Source organism: Rhinoraja longicauda, chromosome 39, assembly GCF_053455715.1.
Source record: "Rhinoraja longicauda isolate Sanriku21f chromosome 39, sRhiLon1.1, whole genome shotgun sequence".
Classification (NCBI taxonomy): domain Eukaryota; kingdom Metazoa; phylum Chordata; class Chondrichthyes; order Rajiformes; family Arhynchobatidae; genus Rhinoraja; species Rhinoraja longicauda.
Window position 1 is genome coordinate 3,325,201 of NC_135991.1, and position 18,065 is coordinate 3,343,265.

Consider the following 18,065-nt stretch of genomic DNA (forward strand, 5'->3'; position numbering starts at 1 on the left):
AGAGGGTAACGGTTGACAATTGTATGTCAGGTTGGAGGCCAGTGTCTAGTGGAGTGCCCCAAGGATCTGTGTTGGTCCACTGTTGTTTGTCATTTACATTAATGATCTGGATGATGGTGTGGCAAATTGGATTAGTAAATATGCAGATGATACTAAGATAGGTGGAGTAGTTGATAGTGAGGTAGATTTTCAAAGTCTACAGAGAGACTTGGGCCTTTTGGAAGGGTGGGCTGAAAGATGGCAGATGGAGTTTAATGCTGATAAGTGTGAGGTGCTGCATTTTGGTAGGACAAATCAAAATAGGACGTACAGGGTAAATGGTAGGGAATTGAGGAATGCAGTGGAACAGAGGGATCTGGGAATAACTGTGCATTGTTCCCTGAAGGTGGAATCTCATGTGGATAGGGTGGTGAAGAAGGCGTTTGGTATGCTTGCCTTTATAAATCAGAGCATCGAGTATAGAAGTTGGGATGTAATGTTGAAATTGTACAGGGCATTGGTGAGGCCGAATCTGGAGCATGGTGTGCAGTTCTGGTCGCCAAATTATAGGAAGGATGTCGACAAAATGGAGAGGGTACAGAGGAGATTTACTAGAATGTTGCCTGGGTTTCAGCACTTAGGCTACAGAGAGAGGTTGAACAGGTTGGGTCTTTATTCTTTGGAGCGTAGAAGGTTGAGGGGGGACTTGATAGAGGTTTTTAAAATTATGAGAGGGACGGACAGAGTTGACGTGGGTAGGCTTTTCCCTTTGAGAGTGGGGAAGATTCCAACAAGGGGACATAGCTTCAGAATTGAGGGACAAAGGTTTAGGGGTAACATGAGGGGGAACTTCTTTACTCAGAGGGTTGTGGCTGTATGGAATGGGCTTCCGGTGGAAGTGGTGGAGGCTGGCTCGATTTTATTATTTAAGAGTAAATTGGATAGGTATATGGATAGGAGGGGATTGGAGGGTTATGGTCTGAGTGCAGGTAGATGAGACTAGGTCAGGGAGAATGGTCGGCGTGGACTGGTAGGGCCGGACATGCCTGTTTCCATGCTGTAGTTGTTATATGTTATATGTTATATATGTAATCTGAGAAGCTGAGGATCATGATCTCAGCTATTGCATCCCTCCGTTTGGAAGGGCTTGCAAGAAATCACCGGCTACAAAAGGAAAACCCCCCGCTCCTTGGACAATCATCAGCTGACCAACGACATGAACGTGTTTACCCCTCCCCCCCCCACCCCACCAATCATCACTTCACAGGTACTAACAGACTGAATCCAGTTTGCAAAGACTGGACCCGTCCCCACCCATTCCTCCCCAAGCAGCAATTCACACGTACTCAGAGCCTGACTCCGTTCTGAAAAGACTGGATCCTTTCTCACCCACTCCATCCCAAGCAGCAATTCACACCCACTCACAGACTGACTCCAGGTAGCAAAGACTGACCCCTTACCCCCCCCCCACCCCCCCCCCCCTCCCCCCACCACCACCGCCCTCTGTAATCGCCAATAATTTGCACATACTCACAGCCTAACTCCAGACTGGGCCCTCGCTTACTGCCCAACATCAGTCTGGCCACTTCCACATCTCCAACAATAGAAATTGCAGAGGTGGAGAGGTTAATCAGGAAACTGAAAAGCTGGAAATCTCCTGAACTGTACAATATTCCCCCCTCTGTGCAGAACAACTGGCACCGATTTGCACAGACATTTTCAACCAGTTGCTGCAAACCTGCACTGTCCCTGCCAGCGTCAAGGTCTCCACTATTGTCCCTTTACCGCAAAATACAAGGATCACTGGTCTTAATGACTAACAGGCCTGTCGCACTGACCTCTGTAGCAATGAATACCTTTGAAAGACGTGTTGGCCCAGCTGACAATACATCACAAACCCGCTGCTGGTCCCTGTGCAGTTTGCTGGTACCGCACAAGCTGGTTCATTCACGGGCAAGATGTACTATCGATTACGTCTGCAGGTGCCGCCGTCGGCGTCGACGAGATATGAACGTGGTTCGAGAGCAGTTCCAGATATCACTTCAAGGCGATCGTGGACCTTTTCTGTTTGCAGACGGACTACCTGTACCTTAGCTCGTGGTGTTAGAGGTCTGTTCGTCTTGTCATAGCATCGTTTTTGAGCGTCTCGTTTTTGTTGCAGCTTGGAATGGATTTCGGATGGAGTGGGAACTTCCGGCTCCAATGTCTGTTACGCAACAGGTAGTGACATCAGGCGTTGGGCGGGTAAACCCTGTATCGGATCACGGGAGATGTTGCACAATCGACAATAGACAATAGGTGCAGGAGGAGGTCATTCGGCCCTTCGAACCAGCACCGCCATTCAATGTGATCATGGCTGATCATTCTCAATCAGTACACCGTACCTGCCTTCGCCCCATACCCCCTGACTCCGCTAGCCTTAAGAGCTCTATCCAGCTCTCTCTTGAATGCATTCAGAGAATTGGCCTCCACTGCCTTCTGAGGCAGAGAATTCCACAGATTCACAACTCTGACTGAAAAGGTTTTTCCTCATCTCAGTTCTAAATGGCCTACCGCTTATTCTTAAACTGTGGCCCCTTGTTCTGGACTCCCCCAACATTGGGAACATGTTTCCTGCCTCTAACGTGTCCAACCCCTTAATAATCTTATACGTTTCGATAAGATCTCCTCTCATCCTAGTAAATTCCAGTGTGTACAAGCCTAGTCGCTCCAGTCTTTCAACATATGATAGTCCCGCCATTCCGGGAATTAATCTGGTAAACCTACGCTGCACGCCCTCAATAGCAAGAATATCCTTCCTCAAATTTGGAGACCAAAACTACACACAGTACTCCAGGTGCGGTCTCACTAGGACCCTGTACAACTGCAGAAGGACCTCTTTGCTCCAATACTCAACTCCTCTTGTTATGAAGGCCAACATTCCATTGGCTTTCTTCACTGCCTGCTGTACCTGGTTAACTGATCCGTTCCCACGCAAACCATCCCTTCCCCAGGTATCTTCCCCTGCATGCTTCCTTTCAGTGACTGATGCACAAGGACACCCTGATCTCGTTGTACGTCCCCTGTTCCTAACTTGACACATTCAGATAATATTCTGCCTTCCTATTCTTACCACCAAAGTGGATAACCTCACACTTATCCACATTAAACTGCATCTGCCATGCATCCGCCCACTGACACAACCTGTCCAAGGCACCGTGCAACCTCGTAGCATCTTCCTCACAGTTCACACTACCACCCAGCTTTGTATCATCTGCAAATTTGCTAATGGTTGAGCAAGTCAAGGAAAACGTCAGATCCTGCTCTGTGGAAAGGTTCCATCGGGTGTTTGCCACTCCCGACTGTGGGTACTGGAGACTACTGGTGATATGACGAAAGTCACAGCGTGGAGCAAAGTGTCTGAAGTGTTGGCTTGTAAACTGTCTGCCGCTGTCGGAAAGTAGCTGATAGGGAGCCCCGTGGGCAGAGGAGTGGCGTGCCAGTGAGTGGGCGACAGCGGAGTTGCAGCTCGGGAGTAGATCAATTTCAAACCATCCGGAGTACGACTCGACTAAGACCAGGTAGCGCTTGCGGCGCCATTCAAAAATGTCGGTTGCTACGGTCGACTAAGGGAGGTCAGGAATTGGGTGTGAGAGAAGTGCTGCCCATCTTGTCTCCAGCGAGGGTCCCTGGACAGAGTCGAGGGAGGAGGTATAGCGAGAGGTGTTGCATCTTCTGCGGTTGCAGGGGAAGATACCTGGGGAAGGGATGGTTTGCGTGGGAACGGATCAGTTAACCAGGTAGTTGCAGGTGGAACGATCTCTGCCGAAGGCGGAATGAGATGGAAATGGGAATATAATATAATAATAATAATAATAATAATAATATTCATTTATTGTCATTGCAACGAGTACAACGAAATTAAAAAATAGCCAATCCTGACGGTGCGTACAAACATATATGCAATAAATGCAAAAAACAAATAAATACATAAATACAATTAAATACAATTATATGACCGATTTTTTAACGGTGTTGCCTAGTGCAAGGTAGTGTTCAGTTCTCGTATGGCCCTGGGGTAAAAACTGTTCTTAAGTCTGTTTGTTCGGGATTTGATCGACCTGAAACGTCGACCAGAGGGCAGATGAACAAACAGACGGTGGCCAGGGTGGGATGGATCTTTTATTATTTTGCCTGCTCTACTGAGGCAGCGTAGGCTGAACAGGTGCTCCAGGGAGGGCAGTGAGCAGCCGATGATTTTCTGGGCCGTCGTGATGACCCTCTGAAGGGCCTTCCTGTCCTTTTCTGAGCAGCTGGCATACCATGTGGTTATACAGTATGCCAGCACACTCTCGATGGAGCAGCGATAGAAGGACAACATGAGCTTCTCCTGCAGGTTGGTTTTCCTGAGGATCCTCAGGAAGTGGAGTCTCTGCTGTGCCTTCTTTACTGTGGTGATGGTGTTGGTAGACCAGGTGAGATCCTCAGCGATGTGCGTACCCAGGAACCTGAAAGCTGGTACCCTTTCCACACAGACCCCATTGATGTAGAGTGGGTCGTAATCTCCACTGGTTTTTCTAAAGTCAATTATAAGTTCCTTTGTTTTGGAGGAGTTCAGGACCAGATTGTTCACTGAATATGTGGTTAGTGGTGGGATCCCGTTGGAGGTGGGGAAAAGTTCGGAGGGTTGTGTGTTGTATGCAACGGCTGATGAGGCGGGAGGTAAGGACGAGGGGGACTCTGTCTCTGTGGCGACTCGGGAGATGGGGAGCAAGAACGGAGCTCCGGGATACTGACCAGATACCCTCGCCATATCCTCCACGTCCTTCCTGTAATTGGGTAATCGCAAAATGCACAGAATACCGCAAATGCAGCCTAAATAAAGTCGTGCAGCACTGCAACAGAAATTGCTCTTATACTCAATGCTCTTATACACAGGTGTCGGTGCTAACGCGACTATTCAACGAGCAATGATCCGCGCTCCTGACGGCCGAGATGCAAAATGTCCCTGCGCGAATGATTTGCTGCGTCAATCGCGCTGCCTTTGCTGCGTCACTCGCGCTGAAAACCAATCGGCGTTCTATTTGCCTTTGTATCTGCGTTCCACGCCAACGGTTGGTTCGCTGACAGCCAATCACACCGAGGTCCGGCTGAACGGAAGGTACTATCGGGCGGGGGTGCGACATATTGTCTGGAAATGCGAGACTGGAAGCAAGATCATGGAGGGTCGTCGACTCAAACGGGTGAGGGGATAGGCGGGCTAGATCGAATGGACAGGTGCCCATGCAGCACCTGTGGTCAGGTTCGAACCTTGTTCACTGCCGCTGTGAACCAGCGACTCTACCGTTGCGCCATCGACAAACGCCACTACTCATGATCGAACCAGGGTCTCTGGCGTTGTACGTCAGCACTTATACTTCTGCGCCTCAGAAGTCGCATCCTCCTTTCTTATTGACTGAACTTACCATCCAAGTTTCTGGAAACTTGCCAACCGCGTCCTTTGTGTTCAGTGGAGCACGCCGGTATCGAATTCTAAACGGCTGGTCTTTAAACGGCGCCCACAGGTATGATGGGGACTTATTCATGAACAGCTGCTCACAAATTACTACCTCCCATTTTAGTACAAACCCACTGACTCGCGCAACTACCTCGACTGCACTTCGTCCCACACTCCTTGCTGCACTCTATCCACTGCTTCCAATTCCCCCGGCGACGCCGCATCTGCGCCCAAGAAGACGTGATCCATACCAGGACCTCCGAGATATTCTATTTCTTTCGGGAACGGGTGTACCACTTCCATCATAGATGTGGCCCTCACTCGTTTCTCCACGGCACCCCGCAGCTCCACCCTTGATCCCCCACCCCAGTCGCAAGAGAGACAGTGTCCCCCTGGATCTTAACTTTCACCCCATCAGCCGTCATGTACAACACATAATCCTCCGACATTCTCGTCAAATCCAACGGGAACGCAACACAAATCACATCTGCCTATATCCACCCTTTTCCATTCTCTACAGAGACCGTTCCCTCCTGAACTCCCTGGTTAACGTATTCCCCTCCACCCAAACGCTCCGCAGGTACCTTCCCCAGCAACCGCATTAGATGCAACACCTTTTCCCTATACCTTCTCTCTCCACTCTGTCCAGGGACAACAATAGTCCTGCAGGTTAGGTAAAGATTCATATGCTCCTCCTTCAACCTCATCTACTGTATCCGTTGTTCAAGATGTGGATTTTTATACATCGGCGAGACCACATGTAGACTGCACGAAAGTTTCCTGAACAGCTTCGCTCAGTCCTCCTGAAACTACCACATCTCCTGATTACCGAACACTTAATTCATCTACCCACTTCCACACTGACCTTTCGGTTCTAGGTCTCCTCCTGTGTCAGAGAGGTGGTAAACGCAAATTGGAGGTACACCATCCTAGATTTCGCTAGGGCAGATATACTACAGATGCCACTACAGCCCAGTGGAATGAATATTGTTTCGCTAACTTCAAGTAACCCCGACATTCCCTCTCTGTCCCTTTTGTCCCCGCCCCCCACCCCCAGTTTCTGCCTAACAATGTTATTTTCCATTCACACGACTTCTCCAATAAATCGACAAAACGATTGTTCATTAAAATAATGTATTATAATAAGTATTATATCCTTCAATATAGTCCATTACATAAAACTTAAACTTTTTTTAGCTTCTAAATTAATTCATCTTATTCTTCCTCTTCACCCCTTCTCTCGAGGTCGGCAGAATCCACGGCCACCTCCTGATAGTCTTTCTCCAGCGATGCCATGTCCTCCCGCGCGTCTTGGAACTCCCCTTCCTCCAGCCCCTCTCCAACGTACCAGTGGACAAAGGCCCGCTTGGCGTACATCTTGTCGAACTTGAGGTTGAGGCGGGTCCAGGCCATGGAGATGGCGGTGGTGTTGCTCAGCATGCAGAGGGCGCGTTGCACCTTGGCCAAGTCGCCCCCCGGCACCACCGTCGGGGGCTGGTAGTTGATGCCGACCTATGGCCGGAAGACAAATATCTCAAAATCAAATCTACTTGAAAAACGATGTTCCATTATCAGTTTAGTATACACCCTAAAATTGAACAAAGGGTCGTTGCGTAGTAGCCTTGCGATTCCCTTAAAGTAATCTCTGGCTGTTATTATTATCTGGATTGTCATCAAAGCCGCAAGTGCCGATATATGTGTTAGAGCCATGTAGCTATGGAGCTATGCAGCTGGAAAACATGCCCTTCGGACCACCTTGTCCATGCCCCAAGAGTTGACATGTTGAGCTCGTCTTATTTGCTGCGGCAGGCCTTAATCCTTCTAAACCCATGTATCCATCGTATGTTTTGGGATTTACTATCTGTAACTTAAAGATGGAAAATGTATGCGTTTCTAGCTTTACCTATCAATTCGCTCCAGATATGTTCTCCCCTCCGAATAGCTTAATTGTTCGGGAAGTCCCTCTTAAATATCTCCGTTCTTGACTGAGCGTAAATCTTACCCATGTTCCTCTTGACCTTGCACATCTCGACGTGTCCTGCCCTCAGAAATCTACGTCCCGCCTCCCCCCTTGCCCCCCCCCCCCCCCCAAACCGACCGAGCCTATTTAACCTCTCCCATTAACTCAAGGACGCAAGCCCAAGAAATATCCGCGTCATACGTTTCTGCACCCTTTGCAAATTATTCACACCATTGAACACGGGGTGGGGTGTGTCCTTCGGTTGCTGCTATGATCAATATGCAGAGTAAAAATTGTGCCAAGGATGCATTCATAGTCGTTGCATTCATGTTGTTCTTGCAGGGATTGAGTAAGTCTGACTGTGTGTGCACGGAAACACGTGAATTGCTCGCACTCACCTTGAACCCGGTTGGGCACCAGTCCACGAACTGGATGGAGCGCTTGGTCTTGATGGTGGCGATGGAGGCATTGACGTCCTTGGGCACCACATCCCCACGATACAGCATGCAGCACGCCATGTACTTGCCCTGGCGCGGGTCGCACTTCACCATCTGGTTGGCCGGCTCGAAGCAGGAGTTGGTCAGTTCTGAAACGGACAGTTGCTCGTGGAAAGCCTTCTCGGCAGAAATCATGGGCGCGTAGGTGACGAGCGGGAAGTGAATGCGCGGGTAGGGGACCAGGTTGGTTTGGAACTCAGTCAGGTCCACGTTGAGGGCGCCGTCGAAGCGCAGCGAGGCGGTGATGGACGACACGATCTGCGCCATCAGGCGGTTGAGGTTGGTGTAGGTGGGACGCTCGATGTCCAGGTTCCGCCGGCACACGTCGTAAATGGCTTCGTTGTCCACCATGAAGGCGCAGTCGGAGTGCTCCAGGGTGCAGTGGGTGACCAGCACCGCGTTGTAGGGCTCGACCACGGCGGTGGAGATCTGCGGCGCCGGGTAGACGGCAAACTCCAGCTTGGATTTCTTGCCGTAGTCCACGGAGAGTCTCTCCATGAGGAGGGAGGTGAAGCCCGAGCCGGTGCCGCCCCCGAAACTGTGGAAAATGAGGAATCCCTGGAGTCCGGTGCACAGATCGGCCTAGGGGTGGAGAAGGGGCAAATCATCAATTCTGTACCAACGTTTAAAGGGAAGTTACGACGGGTTTGGGTCATTTTTCTTTCTGTAGCCGGCGCAATGAGAGATAGTGCGGTGGATATCTCAGTGATAACGGGAGAGGTAACAATTGGAATCCGGAAGCACCGCGGCCGCGGCACACGGGATTGGACCGGTGCATCCGGATATATTGGCGCTGCAAGCACGCGGAGCGTCGGACAGGATTTGTAGTCGATGTGAAACCTACCAGCTTCCGGGTGCGATCCAGGACCAGGTCCACGATTTCCTTGCCGATGGAGCAGTGGCCCCGGGCATAGTTATTGGCCGCGTCCTCCTTGCCGGTAATGAGCTGCTCGGGGTGGAAGAGCTGGCGGTAGGTGCCGGTCCGCACCTCGTCTGTAGGGGGAGGGGAGCACAGAAGCGAGAAGTAACCATCCGCACACATTCCTCTATCCCCGCACGGGAGGGATTTAAGACAACGCACTACATTCTCCGCAACCACCACCCCCCCCCTTCCTTACCAATCACCGTGGGCTCCAGGTCGATAAACACGGCTCTTGGTACGTGCTTTCCCGCCCCTGTCTCGCTAAAGAAGGTGTTGAAGGAATCGTCGCCGCCTCCGATGGTCTTGTCGCTGGGCATCTGTCCATCCGGCTGGATCCCGTGCTCCAGGCAATACAACTCCCAGCAAGCGTTGCCAATCTGGACGCCAGCCTGGCCGATGTGGATTGAAAGACACTCGCGCTGATGGCGAAGTTAAACAGGCGGTGAGATGGACTCCACGTGGACTTGTTCAAAGCGCATTGGCCCCTGATCGTGCACCGAGCCACGTCCAATGTGACCGCTGTCTCAGTTCTACCCACCTCAGCAATTCGCCTACACACCACTCTGCATTCACCGATTGCAACCCTTGAATTCCTGGGAAACTCCCATCCCCCTATCCCGCCCCATTATGACGCTGCACTCTTCCCTCCCATCGCCGCCTCATTCCCGCTATGTGTATCCATCCAGCCACTACGATCCCATTCCCCGGGTGCGCTCTCAGCTTCCCGTGTACAGTCCCGCACACCAGTCCACGAATCCCTTCACTTCCCCGTGGGTCGCTCGCTCGGGACGACACGCGCGCCCCCGGGCATTTTCCCGCGCGCTCACCATGTTGCTCTGCTCGCGTGGTTCCAGAGACCTTGACGCGCGGCGTCGCTCCGGTATTTATTCGGGCCCCGGGATGGAACGTTGGCATTGGGCAAACGCGTGCTGATTGGTCAGTGGGAACAATGGCCTTGGTTGCCGCAGGATACAAACACACAAGATTCCAAGGCGCTCGTTGCTAATTGGTCAACAGTGTGGGACGTAGAAGAATGGACCTTCAGTGACGCAATCCATCAGCCGTCATCATCTACCACATTCCAATCCATCACTTGCCGCTGGAAATACAGCGATCTGACCAAATGCCCCCACGTGAAACCCAGCGCTGCCTGTTACACTTCCTCTCCCTATGAAATGAACCATTCGTAAATTAACCATCTCCCCAGTCTCAAAATTGCTAAATATCCAATTGAAAGGTCAGTTAATCTGTCACTGAAACAAGGGAGATGCGTCAATTTTAATCCATCAATCACTTCATAATCCACGATCCCCGAGGTTCAAAAAATGGCGGCGCTGCCCTAGCAGCTGCGGCTTACCTGCGGTCCGTTTGTCTTTGTGTTTTGTTGTTTTTTTGCCTTAAGTGTCGTGTTTTTGTGTTTGTGTACTATGTGTGTGTGTGGGGGGGAGGGGGGAACTGTAAAATTGTAAATTTTTCCCTTCCGAACGGAGACCCGACCTTTGTGTTCTGGGTCGGGTCTCCGTTCCTGCTCCGGCCTACCATCGGCCCAACTCCTGGAGCTGGCGGCCTCCAGGGCTCTGGTTCGCAGAGCCCGCGGACCGGAATAACCATCCGCGGACTTACCATCAGCGGAGCCGTCCTCGGGGGCTGCGGGAGCGGCTGCGACTCGCCTTCGGCTCGGGCCGCGTGGATACCGTCATCGGGAGCTCCGGCAGCGGCAGCGGCAGCGTGTTCGCACGCCCCGGATCGCGGGGTTTGGGTCGGCCCGCTGCGGACCTTCCACCGTCCGGCGCGGCCTGCAACCACAACAACCTGACCGCGGGAGAAGACGGCAGGCGAAGGGGAAAGACATTGTGGCCTTCCATCACAGTGAGGAGAGGACTGGAGGAGACTCACTGTGATGGATGTTTCTTTTTTTTGTGTGTTGGTTGGGGTTGTGTAATTTGCCTATTTTAATGCTTTTATTGTGTAATTTGCCTATTTTAATGCTTTTATTGTTGGACTGTGGGTGACTGAATTTCGTCCAAAAAACTTGTTTTTTGGATGACAAGTAAAGATATCTTGAATCTTGAATCTATCAATCTTGACGCCATCATTGTCTTAGATCTATTCTTATTGATATTACTGCCACGTGGTGGCTTTATGGCCAAGTTTGCAGACGAAACGACGACAGGTCGACGACAGTACGTTGCGTTGAGGAAGCATGCATGGACCTCAAGGAGGTCGCTCTCGATACGGTGGACGCATTGGTGATCATTTTCCAATGTTCTATCGGTTCAGGACCAGTTCATGTGGATGGGAGGGTAACTAATGTTATCACACTTTTCAAGAAAGGAGTGAGATAGAAAACGGGGAATTATAGACCAGTTAGCCTGAGATATGTGGTTGAGAAGATGCTGGAGTCAATTATTAAAGAAATAATAATGGCGCGTTTGGATAGCAGTAAAAGGATTGGTCAAAGTCAGCATGGATTTATGATGGGCAAATCGTGCTTGACTAATCTTCTGAAATTTTTTGAGAATATCACAAGTAAAATGGATGAAGGAGAGCAAGTGGATGTATTGTAAGATGTATTGTATAGGGTGTATTGTACTCTACCTCCGCTACATCGACGACTGCGTTGGTGCTACCTCTTGTACCCATGCAGAACTCACTGACTTCATACACATCAATTTCCATCAATTTCCATCCTGCCCTTAAATGTACCTGGAAGTGACCGGAAGTGACGTGAGAGGACGCTGGCGTTGTTTGTTCGCCGCTTCTCACCACTTCTCTGTTTGTATTAATTTTGCCGTTTTTGGAAAGATTTTCTCTGTTTGCAAAAATCCCTCTGCTTGAACTAATCCTTCTGCTTGACCCTGGTATCATCTGCGCAGCTCTTCCACCGCTGCCTCCGCACCCTTGGACTTCGCACCATTGGACTTCGCACCCTTGGACCTCTCATTCCTGTCTGTGCTCCTGTCTCTGCTGGCTTGGACTGCTCCCCTGTGGGTTACCTGACAGCTAGCGCTGCAGTCATCAACTCGCTAGTTGGTAACGCTAACGCTAACGCTAACAGCTGCCCGGCTACCTCCTCTGCCTGCACGTCCTCAGCTCCCTATTAACCCTCAGGCTGCTCAGCTTCCTCGGTCCTCATAGGCCTTGCTCTGGGTCAGCCTGTTGTGCCTGCTGTGACGTTTTGATCTCTCCGGGCTCTATGCTCCTTCGCTCCTGCCTGGCATGGCACTGAAGTACTTCGCTGCGAGGCTGCTCCAGCTCAACAACCACTCCACTCCGCCATGCATCTCTGCCATCATCAACCACGGACTACTACGACGACCCAGATACATCCACAGAGGCTCCGGTCACAAGTTTGTCTACTTCCAGACCGGTCACTCCATCCCTGCACTCTGGTCAGCTGATCGGACTTCCACTCGTCCATTACGTCATCACAACAACGCACACGAGCGTGTCCCCTGTCTACAAGCCCTGGCTAAATCACCCGTGTCCATCCACACCACACAAAGCAACATGAAGCTCACTCTGCTCAATATCCGGTCCCTCAACAATAAAAGCCACATTCTGAATGACTTCATCCTGGAAAATAAACTGGACTTCCTCTGTCTGACAGAAACCTGGCAACACCCTCTGGATTACCTCCCACTCAACCTCACTACACCCAACGGATACATCAATAAACCACGCTCGGAAGGCCGAGGTGGTGGGATTGCCGTAATTCACCGACAGGACTTCAAGATCAACCTCATCTCCATCTCATCTGTTCCTTCATTTGAACACCTGGCTTTCAAACTCTCTGGACACACACAATTAGTCATGGCAGTTGTCTACCGCCCTCCCAAACCACACCCATCATTCCTTTCTGACTTCTCTGACTTTCTGACACAGTTCTGTTCTCTCTCCCCCTCAATCCTCCTCCTCGGTGATTTCAACATCCATATGGACTCCACTGACTCCACAATAACCGCTGACTTCACTGAAATACTCAACTGCTTTAACCTCACTCAACACGTCAATTTTCCCACCCATAACCGTGGGCACATTCTGGACCTTGTCTGCTCCACTGGACTAAATCGACATCACCTCTCTGGCTCCGACCCCACCCTCTCTGATCACTTAGCCATCACCATGTCTGTCAACATTCCCACCCCAGCTCCAAAGCAAAAACGCAAAATCAACTTCCGTAAGCTGAACTCTGTTTCACCTACCTCGCTCTCATCCTCCCTCTCTGAAATAATGTCCGCCTCTCCCTTCGTTGACCTCCACAGCCCCTCTGACCTCACTGACTACTACAACCGCACTCTCTCCTCCTGCCTCGACCAGCTTGCACCTATAAAAACCAAAACAGTTTCCTTCACCCACCCTGGTTTACCCCTGAACTCCACATGATGAAAACTCATGCCCGCCAACTTGAAAGACTCCGCAGCAAAACAGGTCTCACAATTCACTCCCAAGCCTACAAAGACCACCTGCAGCACTACAAAGATGCCCTCTCCCGCGCCCACTCCACCTACTACTCTCAAATAATTCACTCTGGCTCCGGAAACCCAAAAACACTCTTCTCTACAATAAACAAACTCCTCAGCCCCTGGACACAATCTCCCAATCATTCACAGTTGACAAATGCACCACTTTCCTTTCATTCTTCCAAAGCAAAATAGACAACATCTACAGCACCTTAACCACCAACGCTCCTGCTCCCCCTCAAACCACCTGCCCCCCCTTATCCTGTCAACCCCTGCCTCAGTTCTCCCCAATCTCCACCACCGACCTCTCTGACCTCTTCACAGGAATAAAAACTGCCACCTGCTCTCTGGACCCCATCGCCTCCAGCTTTATCAAGGCCTGCCTTCCTGCTCTCTCTCCACTTATCACTGCAACAATAAATTCCTCCCTGTCCACTGGCATCGTCCCGCCATCCCTCAAAATCGCTGCTGTCACCCCCATTCTGAAAAAACCTGGTCTAAACCCTGACACCCCAAACAACTTCAGACCAATCTCCAACCTACCCTTTCTGTCCAAAGTTTTGGAACGCGCTGTAGCTTCCCAACTCAAATACCACCTCTCTACCAATAACCTGTATGAAACTTTCCAATCCGGATTCCGCTCAAACCACTGTACTGAAACTGCGCTCCTCAAAATCACAAACGACATTCTCCTCTCCTCCGACGCTGGCAACCTCAACATCCTCATCCTACTTGACCTCAGCGCCGCCTTTGACACCATAAATCACTCCATTCTCCTCACCCGACTTGAAACCTCCCTTAACATCACCGGCACAGCCCTATCCTGGTTCAAATCTTACCTCTCTGACAGACACCAGTTCATCTCCATTAACAACTGTAAATCCCCTCCCCCAAGGTGCCCCCCAAGGCTCAGTCCTTGGCCCCCTCCTCTTCATCCTCTACCTGTTCCCCCTTGGTCAATTAATCCGCCGTCATGGTCTCAACTCCCACTGCTTCGCCGATGATATCCAGCTCCTCATCTCCACCAAGTCAATCTCCCCCACCACACACTCTACACTGACAAACTGCATCACTGAAATAAAATCTTGGCTTCAATCAAATTTCCTCAAACTCAATTGCAACAAATCTGAAATCATCATCATTGGTCCAAAAACGTTCACCAAATCCACCCAAAACTTCATCCTCAACATTGATGGTCTCCCAGTATCCACCTCCCCTCACATCCGGAATCTTGGAATCATCTTTGATCAAACCCTCTCCTTCGACAAACACGTCAAACACATCACAAAGACAGCCTTCTTCCACCTCAAAAACATTGCCCGTCTCCGTCCATCCCTCTCCTCCACAGCTGCAGAAACCCTCGTCCACGCCTTCATCACCTCCCGTCTGGACTACTGCAACAGCCTCCTCTATGGCGCACCCTCAAAAATCATCAGCAAACTTCAATACATTCAAAACTCCGCTGCCCGTCTACTCACCCACACCCCGATCCGTGACCATATCACCCCCGTCCTTTACAAACTCCACTGGCTCCCCATCCCCCAGAGAATCCAGTACAAAATCCTCCTCATAACCTACAAAGCCCTCCATAACCTGGCCCCATCCTACCTGACCGACCTCCTCCACAGGCACACTCCCACCTGCACCCTCCGCTCTGCTGCTGCCAATCTCCTATCCCCCCCACATCCGGACCAAACTCAGATCCTGGGGGGACAGGGCTTTCTCCATCGCTGCTCCCACCCTATGGAACTCACTACCCCAAACCGTTAGAGACTCCTCCACACTCACCACATTCAAAACATCGCTGAAGTCTCACCTGTTCAGTACTGCCTTCAACCACTGAAGGTCACCTCACCTTCTGTTTCCTTTCTCTGTTCGTTTACTTATTTACTTATTTATCTATTTATTCATTTCCCTATGTTCTCTAAATCTTTGTAAAGCGTCTTTGAGTATATGAAAAGCGCTATATAAATAAAATGCATTATTATTATTATTATTATCTCCCTCCCGTTTCTGGACCTCACCATCTCCATCACATGAGACAGACTAGTGACGGACATTTACTATAAACCCACTGACTCGCACAGCTATCGGGACTACACTTCTTCCCACACGGTCCCCTGCAAAAAAAGTCTATCCCCTACTCCCAATTCCTCCATCTACGCCGCATCTGTGCCCGGGATGAGGTATTTCACACTAGGTCGTCAGATATGTCCTCATTCTTCAGTAAACGGGGCTTCCCCTCCTCCATTATAGATGAGGCTCTCACTAGGGTCTCTTCTACATCCCGCAGCTCCGCTCATGCTCCCCCTCCCCCCACTCGCAACAGGGACAGAATCCCCCTCGTTCTTAACTTCCACCCCACCAGCCAGCGGATCTAACAAATCATCCGCCAACATTTCCGTCACATACAACGGGACCCCACCACTGGCAATATCTTCCCATCCCCTCCCATCTCTGCGTTCCGCAGAGACCGTTCCCTCCGTAACTCCCTGGTCCACTCGTCTCTTCCTACCCAAACCACTCCATCCCCGGGCACTTTCCCCTGCAACTGCACGAGATGCAACACCTGTCCCTTTACCTCCCCCGTCAACTCCATCCAAGGACCCAAACCGTCTTTCCAGGTGAGACAAAGGTTCAACTGCACCTCCTACAACCTCATCTGTTGCATCCGCTGCTCTAGATGTCAACTTATTTACATCGGCGAAACCAAGCGCAGGCTCGGCGATCGCTTCGCTCAATACCTGCGCTCGGTCCGCATTGACCAAGCTGATCTCCCGGTGGCCGAGCACTTCAACTCCCCCTCCCATTCCCAGTCTGACCTTTCTGTCATGGGCCTCCTCCAGTGCCATAGTGAGGCCCACCGGAAATTGGAGGAACAGCACCTCATATTTCGCCTGGGCAGCTTGGAGCCCAGTGGTATGAACATCGACTTCTCCAACTTTAGATAGTTCCTCTGTCCCTCTCTTCCCCTCCTCCTTCCCAGATCTCCCTCTATCTTCTTGTCTCCACCTATATCCTTCCTTTGTCCCGCCCCCCTGACATCAGTCTGAGGAAGGGTCTCGACCCGAAACGTCACCCATTCCTTCTCTCTCGAGATGCTGTCTGACCTGCTGAGTTACTCCAGCATTTTATGAATAGATACCTTCGATTCGTACCAGCATCTGCAGTTATTTTCTTATACTACTTGTTGCTCCACTGCAATTTCTCCTCAAGGTATGTCCACTTTGAAGAAGTTCTCCTCCTCTCTTCGACGACAGTTTAGCAACATGCTCTCTCTCTGCTCCCCCTCTGTGATTTCTCCTGCCCTCCTACTCTACGACCACATTTTGACCCAGACTCGCTACCACAGCCACATGTGCTTTCTTGGGACTTGCCTGCACCTCCATCTTCTGCCTCGTGGTTTCCACTTCCGTTCCAATTCGGACCTAACCCGGACTACCGGCTCCAACAGTCTATCTGCCGCTTTTCTGAACAATTTTCCTTCCGTGCCCTGAGTTGTACCCTGGCCGGGATGCGCCGGCACCAGCAGGCCCTCGCTCTGACTCTCCCACAGCTCCGAGCCTCACTAACCCACACCTGCAACGGGCCCCAACTGTACTTCATTCTTCGCCGGATCCGCGCCCTCAACACTCGATTCCACGCCTACCTGGACTCCAGCAAGGCTCGCAAACTCGCCCGCCTCCAGACTGCTGCCTCCACCGACACTCCTCGGCAGCGACTCGACCGACCGCAGGCCCGCAACTCCACCGCTGCTCCGCACCGCCGGCCCACACATCACGAGGCAGAGTCCCGCGACGCCAATGCTTCCACCAGGTGCAGTACAGATCCTCACCGCCTCCCCGGGGCCGCCTCCACCGACTGCCGAGGCCTACACGAGGCCGCCGCCACCGACCTCCGCCGCCTCCCCGAGGCCGCTGCCGCCGCTGCCGCCGCTGCCGCCGCTGCCGACCTCCACCGCCTCCCCGGGGCCACCGACTGCCGAGGCCTACCTGAGGCTGCCGCCGCTGACCTCCACCGCCTCCCAGTGGCCACTGCCGCCGACGTCCAAGGCCCACCTGAGGCTTCCACCGACGCCGCCGCCGACCTCCACCGCCTCCCCGTGGCCGCTGCCGCTGCCGCTGCCGCCGACGTCCAAGGCCCACCTGAGGCTTCCACCGCCGCTGCAGCCGACCTCCACCGCCTCCCCGGGGCCGCTGTCGCTGCCGCCGACGTCCGAGGCCTCCTCACCGCCGCTGCCGCCGCCGACCTTCCTGACTTCTTCACCGCCGCCGACCTTCCTGACCTCTTCACCGCTGCCGCAGACCTTCCCGACCTCTTCACCCCCGCCCACGTCCTCCCCGGACATCCGCTGTCCGGGCCGACCACCACTTACCCGGGCTCCAGGTCCCCGCGGGCCTCCCTCAGCGACCGTGTCGACCCGCGCCGCTCTACCGCCCAGAAGCAGGTCGCAGCCGTCGCTGTACCGGGCTCCCAGGCTTAACAACAGGCTGCAGCTCCACCCGACCCACAGACACCGCGCTGGGCCCACAGCCCCCACCAGGCAGAGTCCCACAGCACCGCTGTGTCCTACTGCGCACCCTCTACTCCAGGTAACCGCAGCCAGTTCTCCACTGGATCTCCCCCTTCCTCCTCTAGCCAGGCGACCCCAACTACTCCCCACATCGATCCTCATGCTCCCTCTGCCCTGCTAACCCACCACCCCCTCACCAAACATCCCCTCCCCCTCCACCTGCCCCCCTGCTTCCATCCGACCCCAACCCCCACC

The 18,065-nt window shown here is 52.2% G+C and overlaps 1 protein-coding gene across 1 annotated transcript; it reads right to left on the bottom strand.

Annotated features, from left to right (window-relative positions):
- Window positions 1-6,670: 6,670 nt before the first annotated feature.
- On the bottom strand, window positions 6,671-9,280 carry LOC144611156 (tubulin alpha chain-like). Its single transcript, XM_078430218.1, has 4 exons — window positions 9,031-9,280; window positions 8,757-8,905; window positions 7,814-8,494; window positions 6,671-6,967 (listed from the first exon to the last, which is right to left on the bottom strand). The coding sequence occupies exons 1-4, from the start codon at window positions 9,149-9,151 to the stop codon at window positions 6,671-6,673; spliced, it is 1,248 nt and encodes a 415-aa protein (XP_078286344.1). The 5' UTR covers window positions 9,152-9,280.
- Window positions 9,281-18,065: the final 8,785 nt, after the last annotated feature.

Bases quoted from the DNA above. Each gene is read 5' to 3' on its own strand.
- LOC144611156 (XM_078430218.1), bottom strand. From the start codon at position 9,151: ATGCCCAGCGACAAGACCATCGGAGGCGGCGACGATTCCTTCAACACC. The intron at 8,906-9,030 runs GTAAGGAAGGGG...CTCCCCCTACAG, and splicing joins CCTGGAGCCCACGGTGATTG to ACGAGGTGCGGACCGGCACC. The intron at 6,968-7,813 runs GTGAGTGCGAGC...TTCCGGCCATAG, and splicing joins GGTGCCCAACCGGGTTCAAG to GTCGGCATCAACTACCAGCC.